The 25,332-nt window shown below is 38.2% G+C and overlaps 1 protein-coding gene across 1 annotated transcript in view; it reads left to right on the top strand.

Annotated features, from left to right (window-relative positions):
• Nucleotides 1-25,332, top strand: part of tmem244 (transmembrane protein 244) — a 64,614-nt gene that overhangs the window by 5,323 nt on the left and 33,959 nt on the right. Inside the window, exons 2-3 of the mRNA XM_051924215.1 lie at nt 5,589-5,674; nt 22,292-22,368. Of these exons, the coding sequence (XP_051780175.1) occupies nt 5,589-5,674; nt 22,292-22,368 (163 nt within the window). The remainder of the gene's footprint in view (nt 1-5,588; nt 5,675-22,291; nt 22,369-25,332) is intronic.

Genomic DNA, 25,332 nt, shown 5'->3' with positions numbered 1-25,332 from the left:
AGGAGGCCATGTCAGAGAATGATAGATAGATAGATAGATAGATAGATAGATAGATAGATAGATAGATAGATAGATAGATAGATAGATAGATAGATAGATAGATAGATAGATAGATAGATAGATAGATAGATAGATAGATAGATAGATAGATAGATAGATAGATAGATAGATAGATAGATAGATAGATACTTTATTAATCCCAAGAGGAAATTCACATACTCCAACAGTAGCATACTGATAAAGAAAATATTAAATTAAAGAGTGATAACAATACAGGTATACAGACAGACAATATCTTTGTATAATGTTAACGTTTACCCTCCCGGGTGGAATTGAAGAGTCGCATAGTGTGGGGGAGGAACAATCTCCTCAGTCTGTCAGTGGAGCAGGAAAGTGACAGTCACTGAAGCTGCTCTTCTGTCTGGAGATGACACTGTTTAGTGGATGCAGTGGATTCTCCATAATTGATAGGAGCCTGCTGAGCGTCCATCGCTCTGCCATAGATGTCAAACTGTCCAACTCCATGCCAACAATAGAGCCTGCCTTCCTCACCAGTTTGTCCAGGCGTGAGGAGTCCTTCTTCTTTATGCTGCCTCCCCAGCACACCACCACGTAGAAGAGGGCGCTCGCCACAACTGTCTGGTAGAACATCTGCAGCATCTTATTGCAGATGTTGAAGGATGCCAGCCTTCTAAGGAAGTATAGTCGGCTCTCTCCTTCCTTACACAAAGCATCAGTATTGGCAGTCCAGTCCAATTTATCATCCAGCTGCACTCCCAGGTATTTATAGGTCTGCACCCCTGCACACAGTCACTTCTGATGATCACGGGGTCCATGAGGGGCCTGGGCCTCCTAAAATCCACCACCAGCTCCTTGGTTTTGCTGGTGTTCAGGTGTAGGTGGTTTGAGTCGCACCATTTAACAAAGTCATTGATTAGGTCCCTATACTCCTCCTGCCCACTCCTGATGCAGCCCACGATAGCGGTGTCGTCAGCGAACTTTTGCACGTGGCAGGACTCCGAGTTGTATTGGAAGTCCGATGTATATAGGCTGAACAGGACCGGAGAAAGTACAGTCCCCTGTGGCACTCCTGTGTTGCTGACCACAATGTCAGACCTGCAGTTCCTGAGATGCACATACTGAGGTCTGTCTTTAAGATAGTCCACAATCCATGCTACCAGGTATGAATCTACTCCCATCTCTGTCAGCTTGACCCTAAGAAGCAGAGGTTGGATGGTGTTGAAGGCGCTAGAGAAGTCCAGAAACATAATTCTTACAGCACCACTACCTCTATCCAAGTGGGAGAGGGATCGGTGTAGCATATAGATGATGGCATCCTCTGCTCCCACCTTCTCTTGGTATGTGATCTGCAGAGGGTTGAGGGCGTGGCGGACCTGTGGCCTCAGGTGGTGAAGCAGCAGCCGCTCCATGATCTTCATCACTTGTGACGTCAGAGCGACAGGCCGGAAGTCATTCAGCTCACCTGGATGTGATACCTTTGGGACTGGGGTGATGCAAGATGTTTTCCAAAGCCTCGGGACTCTCTCCTATTCCAGGCTCAGGTTGAAGATGCGCTGTAGAGAACTCCCCAGCTCCAACGCACAGGCCTTCAGCAGTTGTGGCGATACTCCATCTGGACCTGCTGCTTTGCTGGCACAAAGTCTCCTCAGCTCTCTGCTTACCTGGGCTGCTGTAATTGTGGGTTGGGGTAAACTCTCGCCTATGCTGGTATCAGCAGAAGGATATATGGAGGGTGCAGTACTCCGATGTGTGAGTGGGTTAGGGTGGTCAAACCTGTTGTTCATTTGGTTTGCTTTCTCCACGTCTCTCTCGATGGTGGCACCCCGCTTTGAGCTGCAGCCAGTGATGATCTTCATCCCATTCCACACTTCCTTCATACTGTTATTCTGCAACTTCTGCTCCAGCTTTCTCCTGTACTGCTCCTTCACCGCCCTGAGCTGGACTCAGAGTTCCTTCGGCACACGCTTGAGCTCATGCTGATCACTGCCTTTAAAAGCCCTTTTCTTCTGGTTCAAAAGGCCCTTGATGTCACTTGTAATCCATGGCTTGTTGATAGCATAGCAGTGTACTGTTCTTACTGGAACTACAATGACCATACAGAAGTTGATGTAGTCAGTAGTGCAGTCAACAACCTCCTCAATGTTCTCACTATACCAGTAAACCCCCGATTCTCTAAAGAATCGCAAATGCAAGAATGGCAATCAGTTTCTATTCCCACCGATCTGTGGAGGAATGAAAAATGATGGAGGGTGGGAGCGTCCTAGTAAAGTTTTCATTTAATTAAATAAACATATTTGTACTAAAGCGGTTTCTTTTTGGAGCTGTGACTCATCTGGTTCTGGAGTTTCAGAAGCGCGTTGTAGACGCCTTCGTTTATTGTTTTTATCCATGCAGTCTCGCTTTTGGCAGTGGTGGTAGTGTGTACGACTTGCCTGTTGCCTCTGGCATCTGTGCATACTGTATATACTGTACAACCTGGTGTGCACGCTTTACCTCAGGTTTAGTTTACAGGTCGTAGCCATATGGGCTCATTTTTGTATTACTAATCGTTGAGCTCTTTCTTTTTGGAGCCGTGACTCCTTTGCCTCTGCTGTTTCAGAAGCACGTTGTGGGTGCCTTCGTTCATTGTGTTTATCCATACAGGCTCGTTTTTGTATTTCTGTTAGTTGAGCTCTTTGATTGTGGAGCCGTGACTTCTTTGCTTCTGGTGTTTCTGAAGCGCGTTGTAGGAGTCTCCGTTTATTGTTTTCATCCATGCGGTCTCGTCTTTGTTGTTCTGTGGCTGTGTCGTTAGGAAGAAGTCGTTTACTGTTAGGAATCATAATTCAACTTACTTTTAATACAGAATTACCATTATGTGATTCAAATATGCCACACTGACTGCTGGCACAGTGGCTTAGAGCAAGTTTAGTTTACAGGTTGTGTTGTTTGGGCGCCACCTACTGACTCTGGGAAGCCGCTGGGTTTGACTCTGAGGAGCTGTGCGCATGCGCCTCGGTGTGTCCTGCGTCCGGCATCCGTGCATATAATTATACAACTGTCGTTTAGTAATATACTGTAGATGATCCCTGCAGGATATCCCAGTCCATAGTTCCAAAGCAGTCTCTCAGAGCCTGCTCTGCCTCAGGGGACCACTTCCTGAATGAGCATGTGGTTGTAAGTAGGACCCTCACTCTTGGTTTGTAGTGAGGCTGAAGCAGAACCAGGTTATGATCTGCTTTCCCAAGCGCAGGCAGCGGGGTGGAGCTGTATGCGTCTTTAACGTTTGCATACAGTAGGTCAATAGTCCTATTTCCCCAGGTGTTACAATCCACATACTGGGAGAAGGCAGGTAATGTTTTGTCCAGCGTTACATGGTTACAGTGTTGCATAATGTCATGATTTTAAAGGAACCCGTCATTTTGTCATCAATTACCCATCCAATATCATGTATCTTCAGGGCAATAAGGTCTCTACTACAGAACCATTTTCATCCATGACTACCTACGTGCTGATACTGTGATATTGCTTGTAATTCACATATGCATGGTCATCCATTGGGGCAATGATCTTTATGTGCATGCTGATTTCCAGGAAAGCAGCTTGCTTTAACATTACCTCATGTTGAGTCATGTGTAAATGTATAATATATGTATAACTTCATGCATTGTCCAAAGTTTGGTGCAAAATTTGAGAAATACTTGGTGGTGACATATCCTAATCATTACTAAATCATTGCTCAAAGCTGCATTTTCATTGCACCCAAAAATGTTACATTAAGAACACTTTAATTTCGTTCGACGGCACATGGCTATTCCATGTTGATAAATCAACCACGGAACGTCCATGATTTATTACAAATATTTTTCTGTCTCTGTCAGAGCAATAGCTTTTTACAAGTTCATTGTTGTCCAGCGTTCCCAAAACATTCTACCTTTGCTATGGATGTTTGTGCCGATCTTTGCGTGAATGCCATCCTCTGGTAGCTTCTAGAAAGTCAGGACAGCTTACACGTTCTCCTAAAACCAAATCCTCGTGAAATTAGGAGTTGTTTCCTAAATTAAGAAATTTGATAAAATGATTTCACTCCTACTCATCAGAGTAGGACCAAATTTGTGTCACTCTCAGATTTTTGAGCCAGTTAGGACCTTTTTCCTACACTGAGATACTTGATAGATATGGACACAGGTGTAGAATTTTCTTTTTTGGTGCAAAGAGAATTTTCTGCAACTTAACATCAGCAAAACTTAAGAATTGGTTTTGCTTTTGCAGCACAAAAGATCCTTTATGTCCAATCTCTCTTCAGGGAGTTGATGTGGAGATAATGAACTGATACAAGCATTTGGGGGTCCACATCAGTCATGAGAGACACATAGAATCAATAAGCTAATTAAGAAGGCAGTCTTAGTATGGGACACACTCTTGAATCACTGGAGATAATAGTGGAGGAGAGAATGAAGACAAACTGATGTCCATTATATTCAATGCTGCACATCCTCTTTCTGACACACCAGTATTGTTTAATTTTAGCTTATTATTCAGCAGAAGTGTGAAAAGAAATGCTACTGGAGTCCTTTATACCAATTGCAATATGCTTTTATAATGCCTACATTGTTAAATTCACACCATATAATGCACGCATTGGGCTGGCACCCTTCTCCATGAATTGTTCCTGTCTTGCAGTCAGTGCTTGCTGGGATAAGCTCCAGCTTTCTCAGGACCCTGCTGTAGGCAAGCAGGTTTGGCAGTTGGATGGATTGTACACTCATGTTGTAAATATGGAGAAAGTCATGCGCTGACAACATCAGAATGTTTTGTATAACATGACTGGGTTCCAGTGGTTTTTTAAAAGCTACTAACTTGCAATTGACAACATATATTACACTAGCATTAAAGAAAAGCTGACAGGAAATAGTTTTGGAAATCCAAAATAAAAAAAAATGGCATCACAATAAATATAATGCAACACATCAATACAGAATAACTTTGGAACTACTGGTAGAAACATCTGAAAGGGTTTGAGATGATGTGCAAATGCCACACAGACAAAGTCCAGGCTGAGAGTTAAAGCCAGTTAAAAGCCTACCTCTGAATATCAATTCCTGTCCAAAGTCTCTTGTAATAGAGGTGCTCTATGAAGTTAAGGGTAAATAGAATTTAATAGAAGTCATGAAAAACAAATGAAGGAATGACCATACATTTACTGATAAATTAGTGGAATGGGAATGTCTCTGTCGACTTGTCTTCTGCTTTTCCAGAGCTGTTTGTTTGGTGCAGCCTTTAGACAATATCCTATTGCACATCTGACATATTCATTACAACACAATTTATTTGTATATATTCCCAAATCACACAAGAAGTGCCACAATGGCTTGTTAAAGCCCGTTGTGGCACTTCTTGTGCGATTTTGGGCTATACAAAAATAAATTGTATTGTATTGTATTGTAAGAAAAACAATGGAAGAAACCTTGGGATTCTAATCATTATTTAGAAATGTTTCTACTAATTTATATTTCATTTCTTTTTCCTGCTATAAACACTTTTCTATGCTTAAAATTTAGTGTGTTTCTTGTTTGCCTTTTTTCCAGACCATTCTTTTGAACTTACTTGCCTGTGTCCTTACCTTTTACACTGTCTATTATGTTACTGTCAGTTTATGCATTTGGGCATTCAGGTAAGAAACTTTATTGTTTTTTTATGATCATATAAAACCTATCTAAAGAGTATTTAAAAAATAATAACTATAACTTTTTAAACTCAGCTGGGCTAGTAAACACAACAGCTCCTTATGACTCTGTAGTGGATGAACAGATCAGAAAATACAGTAAATAAATTAAAGGGGATTATCATAAAAATGTATTACTCCCTTGCAGAGCTATTAATATTATTAATGTACTATATAAGGTTTTTTGGGAAATGCAGAAATGTGCATTCCAGTTCTTGATTTGCACCATCCATCCATTTATAAAATCCCTTTAGCTTGCATAAGAAAATGTGCACATAAGGACCATCTAGAAATTGAATGCAACACTGGAAAATTATTGTTGTAAATCAGCTAGGGGATGTGGTTAGGAAAATCAGAGAAGCTGCAGAAAAACCCCTCACAGACCAGGCTAAGGTACGAAGCTAGCTTCCTTAGCTGTGATGCAGCAACAGCGACAACAGCAAAACCCTAATTTACAACTAGTTTTAGAAATCATTCAAAATGCGAGTTCATTAAAACCCTCATTTTCATGCTGGAAGATGAGAGAAGTCTAAATGCAAGTTATCACCCTCATGTAGATTTGTCGGGTAAAACTGTAGTTTCAAGTAAAACAAACAAAATAAAAACTTGGCTATGTAATGAAGTGCAAAATATAACCTTTTACATGAAGTGCAAAATATAACCTTTTACATGAAGTGCAAAATATAACCTTTTCTTTTACATTTTAAGAGACAGTCTGTCCCTAACATTTGTGTATTTTTATGCCACTTTTGTTATTTTATGCCACTTTACACCACATTTCAATGTACTGATTCCTTTTTTTCAAAATCACCTTAATTATATAATTAACATACATACATTTTAAAAGCTATTTAAACAGCACTTTTACATTTTTTCTAGATGTTTTGATTAATTGACTGTTTTGTTAAATTCATTTTTCCTGTGGTATAAAACATTTTTTGAATAACGTATTCCATTTTGGGCACCTGTGGTTAGCTTTGCCACATCATGGCCTAAGATGCCTGGAATTAATTGACAGTACAATTTATATGGAGTTTGGACATAATCTCTGTGTCCATGTGGGTTTTCTTGGGATATTCTGTTTTTTCTCCCACATCCCAAGGAATTGCAGGTTGGGTTGAATTAGCCCAGTTGCCTTGTTTCTAGTGTGCTTGTGGACAGACTGTGGCTAACCTAACCACAAACCTGTAATGAACAAAGTGGGTTAAGGAAAGAAACAGATTGAATAATTTGTGTAGTTAAGTCATATATTCCTGTTTAAATACATGCATGCAGTACCTGTGTTCTCAAACCAGCTTAATCCAGTTCAGAGTCTCGGGGAACCAGTCTATCACATCAGTATCAGTTGCAATGTGTTAAACAGTCCTGGATGAAGATCCATTGCTGTTCTTTGCTCTTTATTGCTGATTTTAACTAAATATTACATTTTGGAGGTATTGTAGCCTTATGGATAGGGCTACTGCCTTACAGCTCCACTGACTCAGTTTTCTTTCCCAACCCAGTCTGTGCACATGCTCTTCCTGTGACTATTTGGGCTTTTTTCCAGATACTCTAGTTTCGAAAACCCAAAAAATACACATTAGCTTAATTGATTAAATTGAATGATATAAAGAGATCTCTTCACACTTAGAATAAGTAGCAGTCTTAGATGTAAAAAAACTGTTTTTTATAAAGAAGATAGTCATACAATGTAAAAGGCAAACAAGTTAAAATAAACAAGACCCTAGTAGTCCCAGGCCTAACTCACTATGAGCAGAACTATTAAGTGGGGTCATTTGCCTATATTCTCACCTTTGAAATAGCACCAATAACAGTCTTGCCTTTCACCATCACTTTATCTATTATGCTTGATATTTGACTTATTATAGTCATGTCTAACATCAAACATCACGTGAGAGGAAGAGCAAAATGATGGCTTCATATGCTTCCATCAGTGAGCCTCTCCTTCTCAATCTTGAATCATCATTACTCTGGCTATCTATGGCTTTAAATCTTCTCCTTGGGTCACTTTTGTGCTCAGAGCTATCCCTTCTTTGACTACAGGAACTTCATCTAATATTTCCTGGTGTCCTTGTTCCATTGAGATCTGTATAAATACTAGAGCTCCAAGATAGCTTTCCGCCTCCATTCTCTTAAACAGGTAACACAGTCCTTCTTGTCTCAGTTAGGGAATATATGCTACCTTCAGAACACGTAATCCACCTGAAGCTAAGCCTGTTCAAGCCCGACCAGAACCTCTAGGAAAAGCATGGGTTGCTGCTGGAAGAGGTGTTGGTGAGGCCAATTGGGGGCACCTTCCCTGTGGTCTGTGTGAGGATTCCACTGCACCAGTGCAGTGATGGGGACAGTGTGCTGTAATGTAATATCGAGGTCCCGACTCTCTATGGTTACAAAATATCCCTGGGTATCTTTCATAAAGAGTAGGGTGCTTCCTGATGTTCTGGCTAAATTACCCAACACGGCCCAGTCATCTTGACTTTCTAATCATCCTCCATTTCTAAATAGCTAACCATCTCTTTTAACTCTTCACCACCTAAGAGCTAAGGTGTGACGAGCATACTGGCACATAAGTGGCCACCTTTGTATCATACAGGTGGATGCTGTACATTGGTGGCTGAAGTGCCCCCTGCCCCCATGTAAAGCTCTTTGAGTGTCTTGAAAAGTGTTATATAAATGCAATGTCTTCTTTTACCTTTTATCAGCTGGATAGGTGAATGCTGGCTTCCCATCAGTTCTTCTTAGCTTCACCTATATAGAGTTAAGTAACCTGCTTCCAATTTCCAGACTTGGGGAAACTTTGCTACTGTCTGCCCATCCTGAGGACTTGCAAAATTTCCTCCTGTTCTCTCTCTCTCTCTCTCTCTCTCTCTCTCTCTCTCTCTCTCTCATCCACTTTGGTATTTGTATGGTGTTCTGCCTTATAATGTCCTAGAAGAACATTGCTCTCTTTTAATGTTACCCCTGGAGTTTTCAGTGTTGGTTTCGTACTCATAATAGGGTCTATTTCTCCTTTGATGGTTCACATATTTCCACGCTGGCATATAAAGGTGGGTGCTGGTGCTCATCTCTAAATGCTAGATTGATTCTCCCTCTCCTTCTATTTTGAGGAGCTTTAATGCAGGACTTCCATCTTGGTAGTGTACCCCATCAGCGTGAACATACCCCAGGATACACTGACATCCTGTCCTACATGGTTGACAAGACAGGCTACAACCTCCTGCAGTCCTGTTTTGGACTCCGATAATGGATGGTGGATATTAAATTGAATTGTGATACATAAGTATCCATAAACATGCAGTATTTAAGAAGGAAGAAGATGTGCATCTGGAAGAATCCCAACTATTTTCTCAAATTAAACTATAAACATTACATTTTCCAAATCAAGATTCTATCAATACATTTCCATGATATATCAATTCAGCATTCAGTACTTTCTTCCATTTCTGTTTATTTAGCTCTTTTAAAAAGCAAAAAATATAAAAAAATATGTAATGTCTAAAGTCTGTTCGTACTCCATTTTATTATACAGTATATGTGCAAAGTTTAGAATGTATCTGTGAATATTTAGCGCAAAAGTGGTCTTTCTATCTGTAATAACCTAAGTTTTTAAATTCCCATCATTTCATTTGTGTTTAATGATAGGAATGAATTCAACACTGTGTTAGAGTCATTTAAATATTCATTTCATTAGTTATGTACATTTTTCTTAATTTACAAGTGGTAATGGTAAACAAGCCATAACATTCTACAGTAAATGCAAAGAGAATTTTAATGGGTTTTTTTCTTAAAATCTTTCATGGTTAAATTTACTTTTAATAGTAATTTGAATAGTGAATTTTGTTTTTCCTGTCCAGTTACTCCAGTTTAATTAAGATGTGTTTGTCAGGTCAATTACTGATTACAAATTGACTCTTTGTGATTCTGAGTGTAGGGATGTGTGTGCCAGTAGGTTCTGTGGTGGACTGGCTCTCCATTCCTTGTGGTGAATGCTGCCAGGAAAGGCATGACCCCAAAGTGGATTATGCTTGAGAATGTTATGTTATGCCCTGCCCTGAGTCAACTCAGCAAGTGTTTTCCTTATAAAAGAAGTGCAGCTCTTGTGCAACAAAATCTCATAGTGGAGGGCACTTGTGTCAATCTCTATTTTGCTTTCATGCTCCCCTAAAGGCACACATTTTACAATAAGTGATGTATGCATCTGAATGTGCCATACAATACCCTAGTGTGCTGACAGGATTGGCTTCAGACTTCCATGGCTCTCTAATGAAAAAGTCAGGTGAAGATGGACTCCTCTATTTGTTTCTTCAATCCTGGGTTTTATTTATTTTATCAATCTTATTCTCCTATATCGTTATACTGGAGTTTGCCTGACAAACCAACATATAAACATAAGGATATAAAAACTTTGATGAATAACAGGAGACCATTCAGTCCATCAGGCTTGTTGTTTAGCTAATAGCTATCTGTTTCAATCTCCCATCTAGATACTTCTTAAATGTTGCCAAGGTTTCTGCTTCAACTACATGTCTTGATAGTTTGTTCCAGATTCCTATTACCTTTTGTTTGATGAAGTATGCTCTTAAAAATAAAGATGCCAAAGTGGTTCTTCTGACTAATACCATAGGGCAGGTATGGGCAATGTTTGTCCTGGAGAGGCGCAGTGGCTGCAGATTTTCATTCCAACCCAGTTCCTTAATTATAAACCAATCCTTTCCAATCTCAGACCTTATTTAATTTTATGGCTTGTTAGTCTGCAATGTAAGGTTCTTATATCATAGATTTTTTCCATTCCAAGGGTATTATCAAAATGATTTGAAGCCTAAAATGCATAATTTTCAGTCTGTCACATTTTTCTATTAAGTGTTTCAATAGATCAAACAGTGCATGATGAACACAGAGAGATGTAAATCGAAACAAGCTAGATGGTGAACTGCTGACTGCTTTGTATTTACATCTTATTGTTAAATAGGAGCCATTAAAACAGTGAATGCAGCTGTTTAAGATTGAAATAAGCAATTAAGGGTGTGGAACCTTAGCAAGTGAGACCACTAAAATGAAGCAACAAAATGTCACTTAAGCAATAAGTGCTTCATCAGCAATAATTGACTTCTCATTAAGAAACTGGGTTGGAACAAAAACCTGCAGCTGCTGCCTCCTGCAGGACCGACATTGCCCACCCCTGCCATAGGGGAAGCAATTTTGCTTCCCAGATGATCCATCCATGTGAATGTTCCAGATAGATAGTTTAAAAATAAATAGAATAAAAAAAAGGTAACAGAATCCACTTTCTCAATTTAAATGCTTATTCTAAAATATTATTGATTAGATCCTGCCAGGTTTTGAAAAAGCTTTGTACAGATTCTCTAAGTGAGAATTAGATTTTTTCCAATTTCAGATAATATACAGTATAACATCAGTTACACACTGACTTAAAAGAGGAGAGTTAGGATTGTTCCAGTTGAACAAGTATCTCTACATGCTGATAGTGTTGTAAACTCAATTACAGTTTGTTTGTCCTTCTCCACTTTAAGCTCATCTGGGAGTCCATCAAGCACAACTGTTAATGGATTAGGAGGGATTGTGACTCCAAGGCTGTCTGATAGACATTTAAAGATTTTGGTCCAATGAGGCTGGAACTTGATTGCAATGTTCCCAGTTTGGATCTTGCACTGGAAACATTTTGGACAATTTTAAACAAGACAGATGTGCTCAATATATAATTTTAAGTTGAATGCTTATATGCTTTGCGCATATGGAGCTCGAGTGAATTCTGTGCATTGCTATCTTCCACTCCTTTTCTGAGATGTTAAGTAAGAGATCCTTTTCCCACTGTACTCTGGGATCTTTGAAAGGAAGGGGCTTCTTTAAAATATTTTAATATACAGTAATCCCTCCTCCATCGCGGGGGTTGCGTTCCAAAGCCACCCGCAAAATAAGAAAATCCGCGAAGTAGAAACCATATGTTTATATGGTTATTTTTATATTGTCATGCTTGGGTCACAGATTTGTGCAGAAACACAGGAGGTTGTAGAGAGACAGGAATGTTATTCAAACACTGCAAACAAACATTTGTCTCTTTTTCAAAAGTTTAAACTGTGCTCCATGACAAGACAGAGATGACAGTTCAGTCTCACAATTAAAAGAATGCAAACATATCTTCTTCTTCAAAGGAGCAAACAAATCAATAGGGCTGTTTGGCTTTTAAGTATGTGAAGCACCGCGGCACAAAGCTGTTGAAGGCGGCAGCTCACACCCCCTCCGTCAGGAGCAGAGAGAGAGAGAGAGATAGAGAGAGATAGAAACAGATAAAAAAATCAATACGTGCCCTTCGTGCTTTTAAGTATGCGAAGCACCGTGCAGCATGTCGTTTCAGGAAGCAGCTGCACAAAAGATAGCAACGTGAAGATAATCTTTCAGCATTTTTAGACGAGCGTCCGTATTGTCTAGGTGTGCGAACAGCCCCCCTGCTCAATCCCCCTATGTCAGGATCAGAGAAAGTCAGCGCAAGAGACAGAGAAAAGTAAGCTGGGTAGCTTCTCAGCCATCTGCCAATAGCGTCCCTTGTATGAAATCAACTGGGCAAACCAACTGAGGAAGCATGTACCAGAAATTAAAAGACCCATTGTCCGCAGAAACCCGCGAAGCAGTGAAAAATCCGCGATATATATTTAAATATGCTTACATATAAAATCCGCGATGGAGTGAAGCCGCGAAAGGCGAAGCGCGATATAGCGAGGGATTACTGTATTACAGAAATGCTGTCTGTGTCCTCAAGACTGATCAATATTTTTTCCGTAATAGAGGTAGGTGGGAGGTGAGGGAAATTGGGCAGGTTTTGTTTAACAAAGTTTCTAATTTGAAAGTAGTGAAAGAAATGTGTTGCTGGAAAGTTAAATTTGTAGTGTAATTGTTCGTAGGATGTGAAGATGTTGTGTATGTACAGACCTTTAAGTGGTTTAATCCCGAATGTTTTCCAGACATTAAAAATTGCATACATTTGAGAGGGTAGAAAAAGGTGGTTCTCGTGCAGAGGTGCCACAGATAAAAGCTTCTCTATCTTAAAATACTTCCTACCTTGGTTCCATATTATGAGTTTTTAAAGCACAATTGGTTGGTTAGCATATTGGCGATGACTTATTGTACTTATTGGGGTACAAAGCAAGGAATATAAAGAAGTACTGAAGGACTTTATTCTATTGTGGACCAAGCCTGTGTATTTGTGTCAATGTCCAGGTTTTTATAGCTTGTATATTCGCCACCCAGTAATAAAATTGAAAGGTAGGTAGAGCCATGCTACCGTCTGCCTTAGGTCTTTGTAGAGTTGCCCCTTGGTTATGTGGATGTTTTGAATTCCAAATAAATGAGGTTATGGTTGAATCTAATTAGACATTAAAGGTTTCTGTTTAGTCCACATAGGAGGAATCTGTTTGAAGCTCAAAGAACCAATTTCTTATGGAAAGAATCCTTCACTAAATGAAACAGTGCTTTTTTTTTGTTGAATCAATTTTTGACATTAAATTTTGTTTTTGAACTATTTTTTAAAAAGGTTGAGATTTTTTTTTTGCCACGCCCTCCACCAGAAAAAGTGTTTGAGAAGGCAAGATGAAATGAGATGAGGATGATTTTTGGAAGCAGCCGTTTTATAGGCCTCTGTTAGGGATTGTTTTTGTTTGAACTTTTTGCACATTTTCCGGACTGTACTTGGGTTCTTATGCATTTCAACTGATATATTTATATATATATATATATATATATATATATATATATATATATATATATATATATATATATATATATATAGATCTGCTGAATAAAAATTCTATTCAAATCTGAAATAAGTTTACAAGAGTTGTAAATATTTTGCATCTTTTCTAATGATATTTTGTTTTTCAAGAGAAACTTTGTCCTTTGAATACCATTGCTAGGGTGGTTGCCACCATGGAATGACCGGAGGTTCAGACCTATAATGTCATTGGGTGAAGACTATAAAGGTCAGAACCATTCACTTTCTGATTGTCAAAGATTATATATAAAAATTTATTGCTGTGTGTTTTGCTTCACTTTTGATTCAAATAACAGACCACTGAGCTTTGTTTTTGATTGTTGTTTAATGTTTGGATTTAGGTAAAAGATTTTGGGCTTAGACATTTGCTTGGCATAACAACTTTGTGTCTTCTTTTAGTCTCATTCCCTTTAGGCATAACAAGTTCTTTGTGTACTTTTGACTAATCTCGACTTGTGATGTTATTGGGTCAACAGTATAATGGCCAGCACTACTTACTTTGTGGTTTTTGGAGATTGTGGATAAAAACTCAACTGATTGGTATTGATGCTTGCTGTGTTTTTGACCTTGAATAACACACCTCTTAGCTTCATTTTTCCAACCATAATTTTTTAATGGGTTTTGATGAAAGATAGGACTGATTTATGTCAACTTTACATTATTTTATTAGCATATACCAATGAATGTAAGAAACTAACTGAAAAGCGCAATATTACATCTATGGGAAATCAACTTTTTGTTGATGGCGCAGTTAACAAAATTCAATTAAACGTTGTCAAAAGACCTGTCCCACTTTGTGGCAAAAAGGTAATATAGTGCTGGGCTTTTGGGTTGCATATTTGCACCAAATAAAATAAATGACTATACAGGAAATCATTTGTTTGCGTTTGGCATTGCTTGTGTCTTATTTCCTGCAGTGGTCTCATTGTTTTTTCCACATTGTTGTTCTTTTCTGCACCATTGCTGCTAAAGCTGCCACATGCTGTGACATTAGCTATTGCCTAACACTCTGTAAGGTCAGATTCATTAGTCTCAACTGCAGTGTGTATGGCTTGTTCAAATCATCATTTTGCTTTATATCAGTGTGTTTACACACACTTTAATAACCCGATTATTCACAGGAACTCAATTTCTAAAATGCCACCTAAACCCTTATTCCAGTCAGAGAAACTGGGATACTAGTCTCTGAGAAACCAGGGTAAAACACGTCGATTACTCCATCAGCAATCTGGTTATCTGGCAATGTAAACCCTTAACAGGGTTACAGTTAAGGATTTTGGAGTCTGCACATGTCTGTGATGTCCAGTCTTTGCTTCATTCAAATAAACAACAGCCACAAAAGATATCGTTTCTAAAATAAATGCTCAGGTGATACAATTATTCCTTCTTCTGGTTGAAATAATCTGTCTCACTATTACAGAAATTGCTAGATTTACGCTGATGAGCTGAACATACAGTGCTAAGTACAGCAGTACAATTGTGGGAACAGTGGTGGAGGTAACGCATTAAAAGTAACATGCATTATGTACTTTGCTTTTTCAAGTAACAAGTAACCTAACACAATACTTATTTTACTGAAGTGAAGATATCTGCGTTATTATTATCCCAGCAGCACTGGGTGTAAGGCGAGAACCACACATACCAGTAAGCTGCTCCTTTGTATGGCTAAGTTTCACAAGCAAACAGAAGAGTGTGCTAAAGAATCAGATTAGTTGTAATCAATCTATTTGCTATAGATATGTTAAAACAATGTAATCAGGTGACACAGTGTCCAGTGTCTCTACGTGGAATCTTCAGGAGCTCAGCCCATCGATGTAAAAAGGAGGCAGATGTTATTTAATTCACTACACATGAAGAACTAAACATATTTATTAAACAGAAGAAAATGATCATATTTATCTGTGTTACTAGTCAGTTTCATGAAGGTTTCATGAAGGTTTATGTGAGTTGTAAAAGACAAGGGGGTGAGACTGAGCCCCATAACCCCAGACACACTACTCAGTCTCAGGTGCAAAATAAAGGTTTTTATTCTTACAAAATACCTCAAACACAGGTCAATCCACAATCCTCCCTTTCCTCTTCCAGGTGAGCTTTGCCTTCTTCCTCCCGGTTCCGTCTCCCCAGAGGAGTCTGGATGGCTTGCTTTTATATCAGATCCAAGAGTACTGTACTTCCGGTACCAAGACACAGACCGATGGAAGCTCTTCCGGGTCAGACGGAAGCTTCCTGAAGTAGGTAATCCCTCTCCCTGCAGCATGCCCTGGTGGCACCCAAGGGCCCAGATGGGACTGTCACTCAGAACTACGACTCCCATACTCCCCTGCAGGCACCCCTACTAGGTCCACACCAGCTGTGCACTGCCATCTATTATACTGGGGAGGAACTGCCAAGGTTGCACCAACTTCCTCACATTATCCGTTAATTTATCTCTTTGTATGGGATCTTGCTTCAGTTCCAACCCAGGAAAGGGTCTAACGTAGCACTCACAGGGCTTAGGATTTAATAAGAATAACAAGGATTTAGTAAATAGCATTTTATGAGGTCTCTCATTTTAAATGAACATCCATTTAGTGTTTTTCTCATTTGCTCCATGGTAACACATTAATTGAATATATTTACTTTATTAAAACTAGAGAGAAAATTGTCTTTTTGCATGGCCTTTGTAGGTCAGAGTCAGCCATTGTATGGTGCCCCTGAAGGAATTCTAAGGCCTTTGCTCAAGGGCCCAACAGTGAAAAACCCTTCTGGCAGTAATGGGATTTGAACCAGAAACCCTCCAGATGCCAGTACATATCCGTAACCTCAGAGCCAAAGTAACTTATAAGAGACCTGCTCTGATTGTGTATTACTCACTCTTAGTTTTCTTTTAAAAGCTTTTTATTTCGGTTTGATTTGATAGGCATATAATCACGAGGACTGAAGCGAGGTAGGGATGGCTGCACTATAACGGGCTGCTTTGAGTATGTGTTGATGAAAATGTGAACTTCACATTTGGAATTTTTTCTTTCACATATCCTAAGGTTCCGCTTTGAGCAAGTCACCCTGGTGGAATATCTAGTCATATGAAATTTGTGTCATTAATATAAATTTAAAAGGATTAGTCCAAGGACAGACCCCCAGCTTTACTCCTTGTGATATGCTTTCTTCATTTTTGTTTAGATCTTTAGTCTTTGATTAAATTTTATTGTTATTTATTAACAATGGTTATCATTTTGATCGACAAGCACCACCATTTTGAGGGGTCTCCTGTTGCAAACAGTTCACCATTTCTATCCTGCAGTGATCAGACATTTGAGGCAGTTGACATTGCATAAGTGTGGGTGTATAAGATGGGTTTGAGCTCTGATCACAGTTTTGTTTTCATCTCCTGGTTTCATTACACTTATGGACTAATTTTTATTTTGTTTTCTTAACACTTAATGCAATGGACTCCAGTTTCAAAATTAATCTTTAGCACAGGTTTTTTGGAAGTGATTTCTGTTGTATGAATTCCTGTGCCAGTTTTACATTAAATAATGTCTAATAGATTGGTTTCTCTGGATCTTCCTATCAGTAACTTCTGTAGGCAGTTTTTAGTAAATTTTTTTTTATATACATCACCTTTTAATTTTTTTCTAATAGAGTTTTCATTATATTCCCAACTGCACTTTCCAGAGTAGAGTAGAGCAGAGTTTCAATTGCAGAAAAACCATAACACTTTCAAATAAATTATTGTAACTGCTTTCTAATGAGCTAACCTCTAATAATAACTTAATCATCAGAGTATCAACAGAAGATATCTGGACATCTATAAAGTGGGAGGTAAAAGGCCAAACTCCAGTGATGACTTATAAGGTAACAGCAACTTTGGGAAATGTTTTATGATTTCTAGAGGAAATACTCTGAATGTAATCACCTAAAATCAGTACATTTGTTATTGTAACAAGCCAGGAGTTAGGTTTCCACCTTTCTGATCTGTGAGATGGCAGCCCTTTTTCTTCAATTAAGCTGATGACATTGCATTGAAAGGAGGGTGATTATTTCAGTAATGGAAGAGTAGATTAGGTCAATGTGATGGACATCAAGATTACCTCTCATGCAATGATGCTTTGTTTTGCTTTATGGTTGGATATGATGTAACAGAATTTAAAAAAGAAGGCATTACAAGAGGTGGGTGTAAGTGCCTAAATTAGTGATAATAGCCTGTCATGCTGAAGTTGCAGGCATTGTTGCTAATTTTTTTTCTCTACATGAAGGTTAGAAAATGTGGATTTAAATCTTAGAAGGTGTAACTAGTGTGGGCACAGTACAATTATCAAGCACCGAATATACAGATTTGATAAACTTTCTAAACAGACCACCTCCTTCAAAGCATTTGTTTATTGTTTTCTCAATACAAAATATGAGGGGGATCTATCAGAAAATGGAATGAACCTTAACAAAAGTGATAATATCATTTCTCAATGTAGTCTCCACCAATGCACTTGTGCCACCTGCCTGGAAGTGCCTGGATTCCAGCAAAATAAAAGGTTTTGTCTTGTCCTTGCAACCACTCGTGCACTGCTTTCTTCACGTCGTCATCTGTCTTGAATTGACAACCAGTCAGATGTTTTTTTTAGTGGTCCAAAAAGGTGGAAATCACAAAGTGCCAAATCTGGCGAATAAGGAGGATGTGGCAATACCTCAAACTTCAGTTTCTCCAGTCAAGCCTTGGTGTTCTTAGCAGTGTGTGTGTTGGCATTGTCTTGCAGGCAAAAGGACTCCTTGAGACAGCAGTCCCTACCGCTTGGACCGAATGGCAGGCTTCATGTTGTTCTCCAGCAAGTCACAGTAACTTGCACTAGTGACTGTGGTACCCCTCGGCATGTAGTGTTCGACAATAACTTAGGTGCACGAGTGGTTGCAAGGACAAGACAAAACCTTTTATTCTGCTGGAATCCAGACACTTCAATGCAGATGGCACAAGTGCATTGAGAAGTGTGCAGACTACATTGAGAAATGACATTATCAGTTTTGTTAAGGTTCGTTCTATTTTTTAATAAATCCCATTTTCTAAGATTAGCTTGACTCCCCCTCGTATATTGTCACTGAAAAAGAATTTTGGAATTTCAAAATGCAGCATCTCTTTAAACACAGAGCAAAACTGATTTTGTTGTTAAGAAAATGTGTGCAAAAACTCTACATGTGGTGCTGTTGTATGTCATTGTGCACACCATTGTAGCTCTACAACTAGAGGTGTTTGTAGACTTTTCATCAGCCAATTTGCTCGATGTCTCATCAGACAAGCTGCAGTATAGCGTTGGAGAGCAAACCATCAGCTCTGTGAGTGACCGACGGGGATGCTGATTTCCATTCATTTTTGATGTTTTGTGCATTTATATTGTTGATATGCAAATCTGTGCTAATTCTAGGGGCTACAGAATGGACATTTTTTTAATGTCTGTTGTCAGGGACAGAATTAGAGATGCTCTCATGACAATTAGAATGCTTTTCACAAAACACTCCAGTACTAGAAATGGATTCAATAGGCTTAATCCAGAAAAATTTTAAAAGAATTTCACACATTGTAATGCAATAATTACTGGTGCATGTCAGAATTTACTTAGTGTGTCTCTTGAGTACTGCAATCCTAGGAATGTTATTCAGTGACTGAATATTTTTAAGAGTTAAAATACAAGCATGAATATTGGTTAAGAGATAATACTGAATAGCAGACATGGAGAGCATTGTTGGCAATGAGTTATCAAAAATGCTCTTTTCTGTGTAGTAAATCCCTCATCAGCAAGTTTTACAAAACAATACAAAGACTAAAAGAACCTTAAATGTGTGCTCGAACAACTTTCACTCCAACTATGTGAAAAACAATACATACAAAGGTTAAGATGATTGGCTTTTAAGGGATATGCAGAGATTACAGCCCCAGCAGCCTTGTGTGGCTTTTTAATCTGATATAAATTAAAAGACACCATCTGTATAGCATCATTATGTGAAAAAGTGGGCTTCCCAAGGGACATACTGATAGCCATTGCAGATTTATAAGGACTGTATATTTTTTGAAATCATTTTAGTTTAAAATAAGCAGACTAAATTCTTATGAGTGTTGGTTTATTCTTTCAGTTTTATTGTGTAGCTTTGCCTTTGTTTCACAGTGCACTTTATTTTTATCCACTTATCAATTATCAAAACTGAGTAATACAACTTAGGGTCATGGGAAGGGATAGAGCGTATACTGAAACCAGTTTGCACAATTAAGGAACAAACCCTTATCAAATCACTGAATGTGACAATGTGGGTTCTACTCCATGCTCCCATCTTCCTTCTGGGAGCCCTTGAACCCGACACCGTCAGTAATGTCACCGATGAGCTGGACAGTGAGGCACAACAATGAAACAAGGGGATGGTGCAAAATGTGCAAAGTGCTTTTATTAAAACAGCAACAACAAAACAGTGTTCAAATAAATAAGTGCAGTGCTTTAAAAATATTCAAATAAATAATCCAATAAAAACAAGTGAATGGTGGAGGTTCAAACATGATAGAAAAAATCATTTTAAAACCGAAGTTAAAACAATGGCTGGAAGCAGTCTTTTAAAACAAATCCCAATGCCTTTCTACAAGTGACTCCCCTGCTTCTCCCATCCAGGCTATGCACCAGGGAAGCCACCCTACCTGCAGCTGACCTTTCTGCCTTCTTCTGCTGGTCTGTTCACCTCGCCAATCCCTGGCTCCAGTGGGCTTCACCAGACTGTGATTTGGGCTCCCCAGCGACCAGGGCGCTCACTCTGGGGCTTTCACTTCCCAAGTCCTGACTCCTGCTGCCTTTTCGGCCTTATGCAGCGAGCCATCCTCTTTCCGGTCACTGCCGCTCCTTACTAATGCTCAGCGGGAGCGACCACTACCAACTGCTCCTGGGGTGCCGGCCAAAAACCCCACGAGGGCTCACTGTCCAGCTGCCTTTCTCTCTCTACTGAGAGCACATTCGCTCGCTTTCTCCTCCCCTTGCTTCATTATTGTGCCTCACTGTCTAGCTCATCGGTGACATTACTGACGGTGTTGGGTTCAGAGCTCCCAGAAGCAAGATGGGAGCATGGAGCGGAACCCGCATCGTCACACTGCTGTAACACAGGCTTCACTCTCACACATCCCTCACTGCAAATCTGAATTGTCAATCACCTAAACAGAGCATAACTTTTGGGTCACCGTAACACTACATTTGAATAAATATGTTAAGCAAATCGATTAACTTTCAAAGTTTTACATATAATGTACTAATGTAAAATAGACCTGACTATTGGAAAATGCTGCTGCCTGACAGCTCCAGAGTCTCGGGAAGCTGCCTCGGTTTAGTTCTCCCTACATCTGCTTGGGTTTTCCTCCTGTTTACCAAATACACATGCCTGTTGGGAAAAATGGCAAATCTAAGTAGCCACGAGTATGGGTGTGTACTTGAATGGGTTCTGCGATGGCTTCTGCAATCTACTCAAAACTCATTGAAGTGGCTCTCGTCCCCATGGCCCTGAACAATAAATAAATGAAAGAATGAACAGGTTTTATGGTTGGTGATTAAAGGGTGATACAGTAAATATGTCTATGGTTTGTGCCGACTACAAAAGCTTGTATTATACTTCTTACAAACTGTATATGTTATTTACATTTATTAATCAGCAAGGTGATATTCAGTAGATTGTCTGCACTGTTGGCACCAAGTTAATGGTAACAGGTTTTGTCCTATAGAAACTTTACAGTTGAAATTCTGAGGCAAAAAAGATTTGAAATAATATGCCCGTAAAATAAATTGTGTTTTTATAAGGGTTGGAAGAGAATGTTTAGGCAAACTATCTGAACAAAACTAATCAAATAAAAAGTTTTTAATTGCAATGTTTTCTATTGAGTATGATCAGATGTATATGAAGGGCAGTAGATGTATAGGGAATCAGGTTTGGCAATGTGAATATTGGTTCTGTGCACCTGGGGCTGCAATCATTGAATTCTGGGAGATTCATGGGAAAAAACAGGTTGCTGAGTAATCTTAGGGCCTATGGATAAAAAAACTATCCCTGAATCTGATGTTGCAAGTGCTAATGATCCTCCACTGTTTGCCAGAATCAAGATTTGAAAAAAGTCACCACACAGGGTGACTGAGGTTTCCAATAATACTGCTCGCATAAGATTGCACCATGTTTCCATCATGTCTTTATAAGCTGCTCCCACATACCAAAGAGGGGCAGGCTAGGTTAATTATCAACTTTCAAATGGCCCCCTAAAAGAGCATATGTACGTGAGTGTGAGTCTACCTTGTAATGGCCTGGTGACTCACCAACAGATGATTCATGTCTTGTTTCTGATGCTGCAATAAAATGATTGAGAGAGCAAATCAATCAATTTTTGAAATTGTATGCATTGCAATTTCTTTTCTTTTCAATAAAATGGTTTCTGCTTTCTGAAGTGTTTTGTAATTGTATGACCTGTATTTTTAACAAATATACATTTAAGATAATGATTAATCAATAGGTTGAGTATTCTCAGTATTTTCAATGAATCCTCCCAAGTCTCCAAGATAGTGTATGAAACCTGGAAGTACTGCAGGATGTCCAGGCTGCCATGCAATGAAAACGAAGACACTACAAATAATAAAAAAGCCTGGTTTCAAACTCTAATGCTCAACATCAAAATTCTCCACAGGCAGAAAAGGGCAAATGCCACTGCCACATATGTTTAGTCAACTTAATAGATTGTCACAGTTACTGTATGTGCATATCATTCATTTAATTGTTTTCTTTATTTACCCTAAATTAAAAAAATTTAGGCTAGAAGAAAAAGAGTGCTTATTGACTCCTTTTGACTTCAAAACTATCCCATCATGGACAAATCCCGAGTATTTAGGTAAGTATAATAAGTATGTCTTGTTGAAAACATAAAAATCCAACATCACACAGTGTGAAGAACTGCCTCTCCAGTAGATACTTCAGTTAGGATTCTTAACAAGGGTCTTAACAAGTCTGTGCTATCCCAAAGATACTGTCCAATTATTGGGTGTTTATTAATGAAAATTCTTAAGTTCTAGTTCAACTGTCATGTTGATTAATGAGTAGATATAACAATGAAAGTCAACTAGAGACAGTAGTTAATACTAATAAAAGATGAGGGAAAAGGAAACATATGCAACTTTAGAAAAAATGAAGGCTTTGCATTCATAAATGAATAATAAATTATTTCAAGCAGTAATAGTTTATTTGCAACATGTCTTGACTAATACTTAATCAATTTAATGGTACCTTGATAAAAAAAATCAAAAACAGGAGCATTTCTGGATGATTCCAAACTTTTGAACACTACTATCTATCTATCTATCTATCTATCTATCTATCTATCTATCTATCTATCTATCTATCTATCTATCTATCTATCTATACACACACACATATATATTTTATGTATATATAAAATATAAATAATCAACAAAGACCTCAGCGTTAACATTTGTAGTGCATCATCTATTGGAATGTAATTTGTAATGCATCTTGTATTAAAATACATTGCATTTGTCATTCCATAAGATGTCATATTACAAATATTTGTAGTAATAAAATACAAATGTTGGAATGACAAATCAAATATGTCTCTGTTATATGCCGTTTGGTATGGGATTCGTAAAAGCATTGCTAATGTTTCTCATGTGCCATCTGTTGCAATGACAGAAACATAGCGACAGACACGTATGCTTTTATTAAGGTGGATATATATAGGTATGTGCGGCTAAATGTCTGTGATATGTTCAGTGAAGTAGAACGTTACATGATTTGAATGTTGTGAAAACACCATATTATATACATCACTTGGCAAAATTACAGCATATTGGTCTGCATACTGCAGTGTACCTATTTTGACTAAATTCAGAGAGATAATGCTACAATACCCTAGAGGTGTGATGTTGCCTATGTGGGTGCTGCCGCCAATGAGTTGAAGCATACACTGTTATATTCTTTTTGTTTGTAAGTAGGGAAAGTTCAAATTAAAATAATAATAAAAAAGTACAGTGCTGGCAGCACAATCGCTTTGTATACAAAAGACATGCAATGCATGTGCTGTGTACAGTAAGCTATAAGCTTGCTACATCAGGTTACATTCCCTTTTGTGGTCTGGGAACTATTAATTATTAAGAATTATTAATTTGTTATGTCTTCTCTTTCAACTGCTTCCTCTCAGAAACCACTTGGTTGAACCTTTGAAGTTACAGGTGCCTGTGACAATATATTGTATATAAACAAATTAATAACTGATGGAAGGACTAATTGTTCTGAGCAGCCTTACTACGATATGTGCAACAACATCTGACTTGTGTTGGTGTCTAAAGTAAAAAAAAAAAAAAAACTTTTAATAACACCATCTTTTCCTAGGTGGCACTGAATACTTCTAGACCAGTTATTCTGAACGTAATCTTTATTTTCTAATCCTTATATTGGGTAATTGGCAATAATAATAATTTCACATAACTAGATGATGCCTTTGTTCAAGGCACTTTGCAGTACAATACCACGTATGCATATTTTTTATAACGCTGCATTGAAGTATCTTTCTCTAATTCTTTAGCTAATATACCATGCTAGTATCATAAAAGCAACTTTCCTTTATATTTTAATTATTTTTTAAATTTGTTTTAAACTATAGTTTGTTAAATATAAGATTCTACTTAGATTGTGCCCTTTTATAAGTTTAGAATTATAGCTAATGTCAAACACCAGTTTTAAAAAAATAAACGTACAGTATCTACTTGAGCAACAGGATAAAAAGTAAACATTTTTAAAAGGATGAGATGGTTTTATATATTATTATCCATGGTACTTGTAGAAGCTAGGTAATAGAATAATGAAAAAAATATTTGCTACCTCTTGTTCTACATTAACTTTAAGCACCATTGCTACAGTATGTATTTGCATGTGTGCGAACCTCTCTTCACCGTTATTCCCTCTCTCGAGTGCTTTCCCATAAAGCATGCTTCTCAGACTCTGTCATTATTTTTGAGGCACCTTTCTCACCTCCTGTCCAGTTTTATGCTCACTGTCTTTGAAGGTGACTCTCAGTGTGGCTCGTACGCCTTTACTCCACCTTGTGTATCTCTCACCTCCTCTTTCAAATGCATCATCAAAGCCTATCTGACCAATCAGATTACTCAGAGGGATTGGACACATAGACCTTAGTGTTTAATTATATAGTGGACTGAAAACAAGGCCAATGCAATGGAATCATAGATTTCTTGTAATTAGTAATGGTAAACAATATCTCAAACTTTAGCACTGCTGAAGACAATTCTATCAAAAATCTCCATAGTGCTATTTATGGAATCTCCCCAGTCTTGTCTTATCTTGGAAGCCAAGCTGGGCTGAGCTCTGTTAGCACTTGAATATAAGAGAACTGGTGCTCTAAGCGTTTGTGCATTTTTGGCCAGCAGGGGGCAACATTTCCTGTTATCGTCATCTACGGATTTTTATAAGTATCCTGGCATGGAAGAATTTAAAAAAATGACATTGGGTATGAAATAAATAAATAATTTTTCATTTATAATATCTGTACATTTATAACTAAAAGTGAAAAATGAAAAATAGCTTTAGCACATTGAAAAATTGAAAATAAAACTTTAGAGCCTTAAATAATAAATAATAAATAGATTTGAAGTACTGTAACAATTTTGAACACATGAAGCTGCCTCTGAGATCTTTCTAGTAACCAATGTAACCTGAACAAACTAAGTCAACTTTCCCCTTAAAATGTTCTCAAGTTTTTAAAATTCTATTTTAATGGCCTAACTTTTGATTTTGGTAAGCTTATTGAGAGCCTCTTCAATTTTTT

Source organism: Erpetoichthys calabaricus, chromosome 3, assembly GCF_900747795.2.
Source record: "Erpetoichthys calabaricus chromosome 3, fErpCal1.3, whole genome shotgun sequence".
In the NCBI taxonomy this organism is placed as follows: domain Eukaryota; kingdom Metazoa; phylum Chordata; class Cladistia; order Polypteriformes; family Polypteridae; genus Erpetoichthys; species Erpetoichthys calabaricus.
The sequence above is the reverse complement of the archived record's forward strand: the minus strand, read 5'-3'. Positions and strand labels throughout refer to the sequence as shown.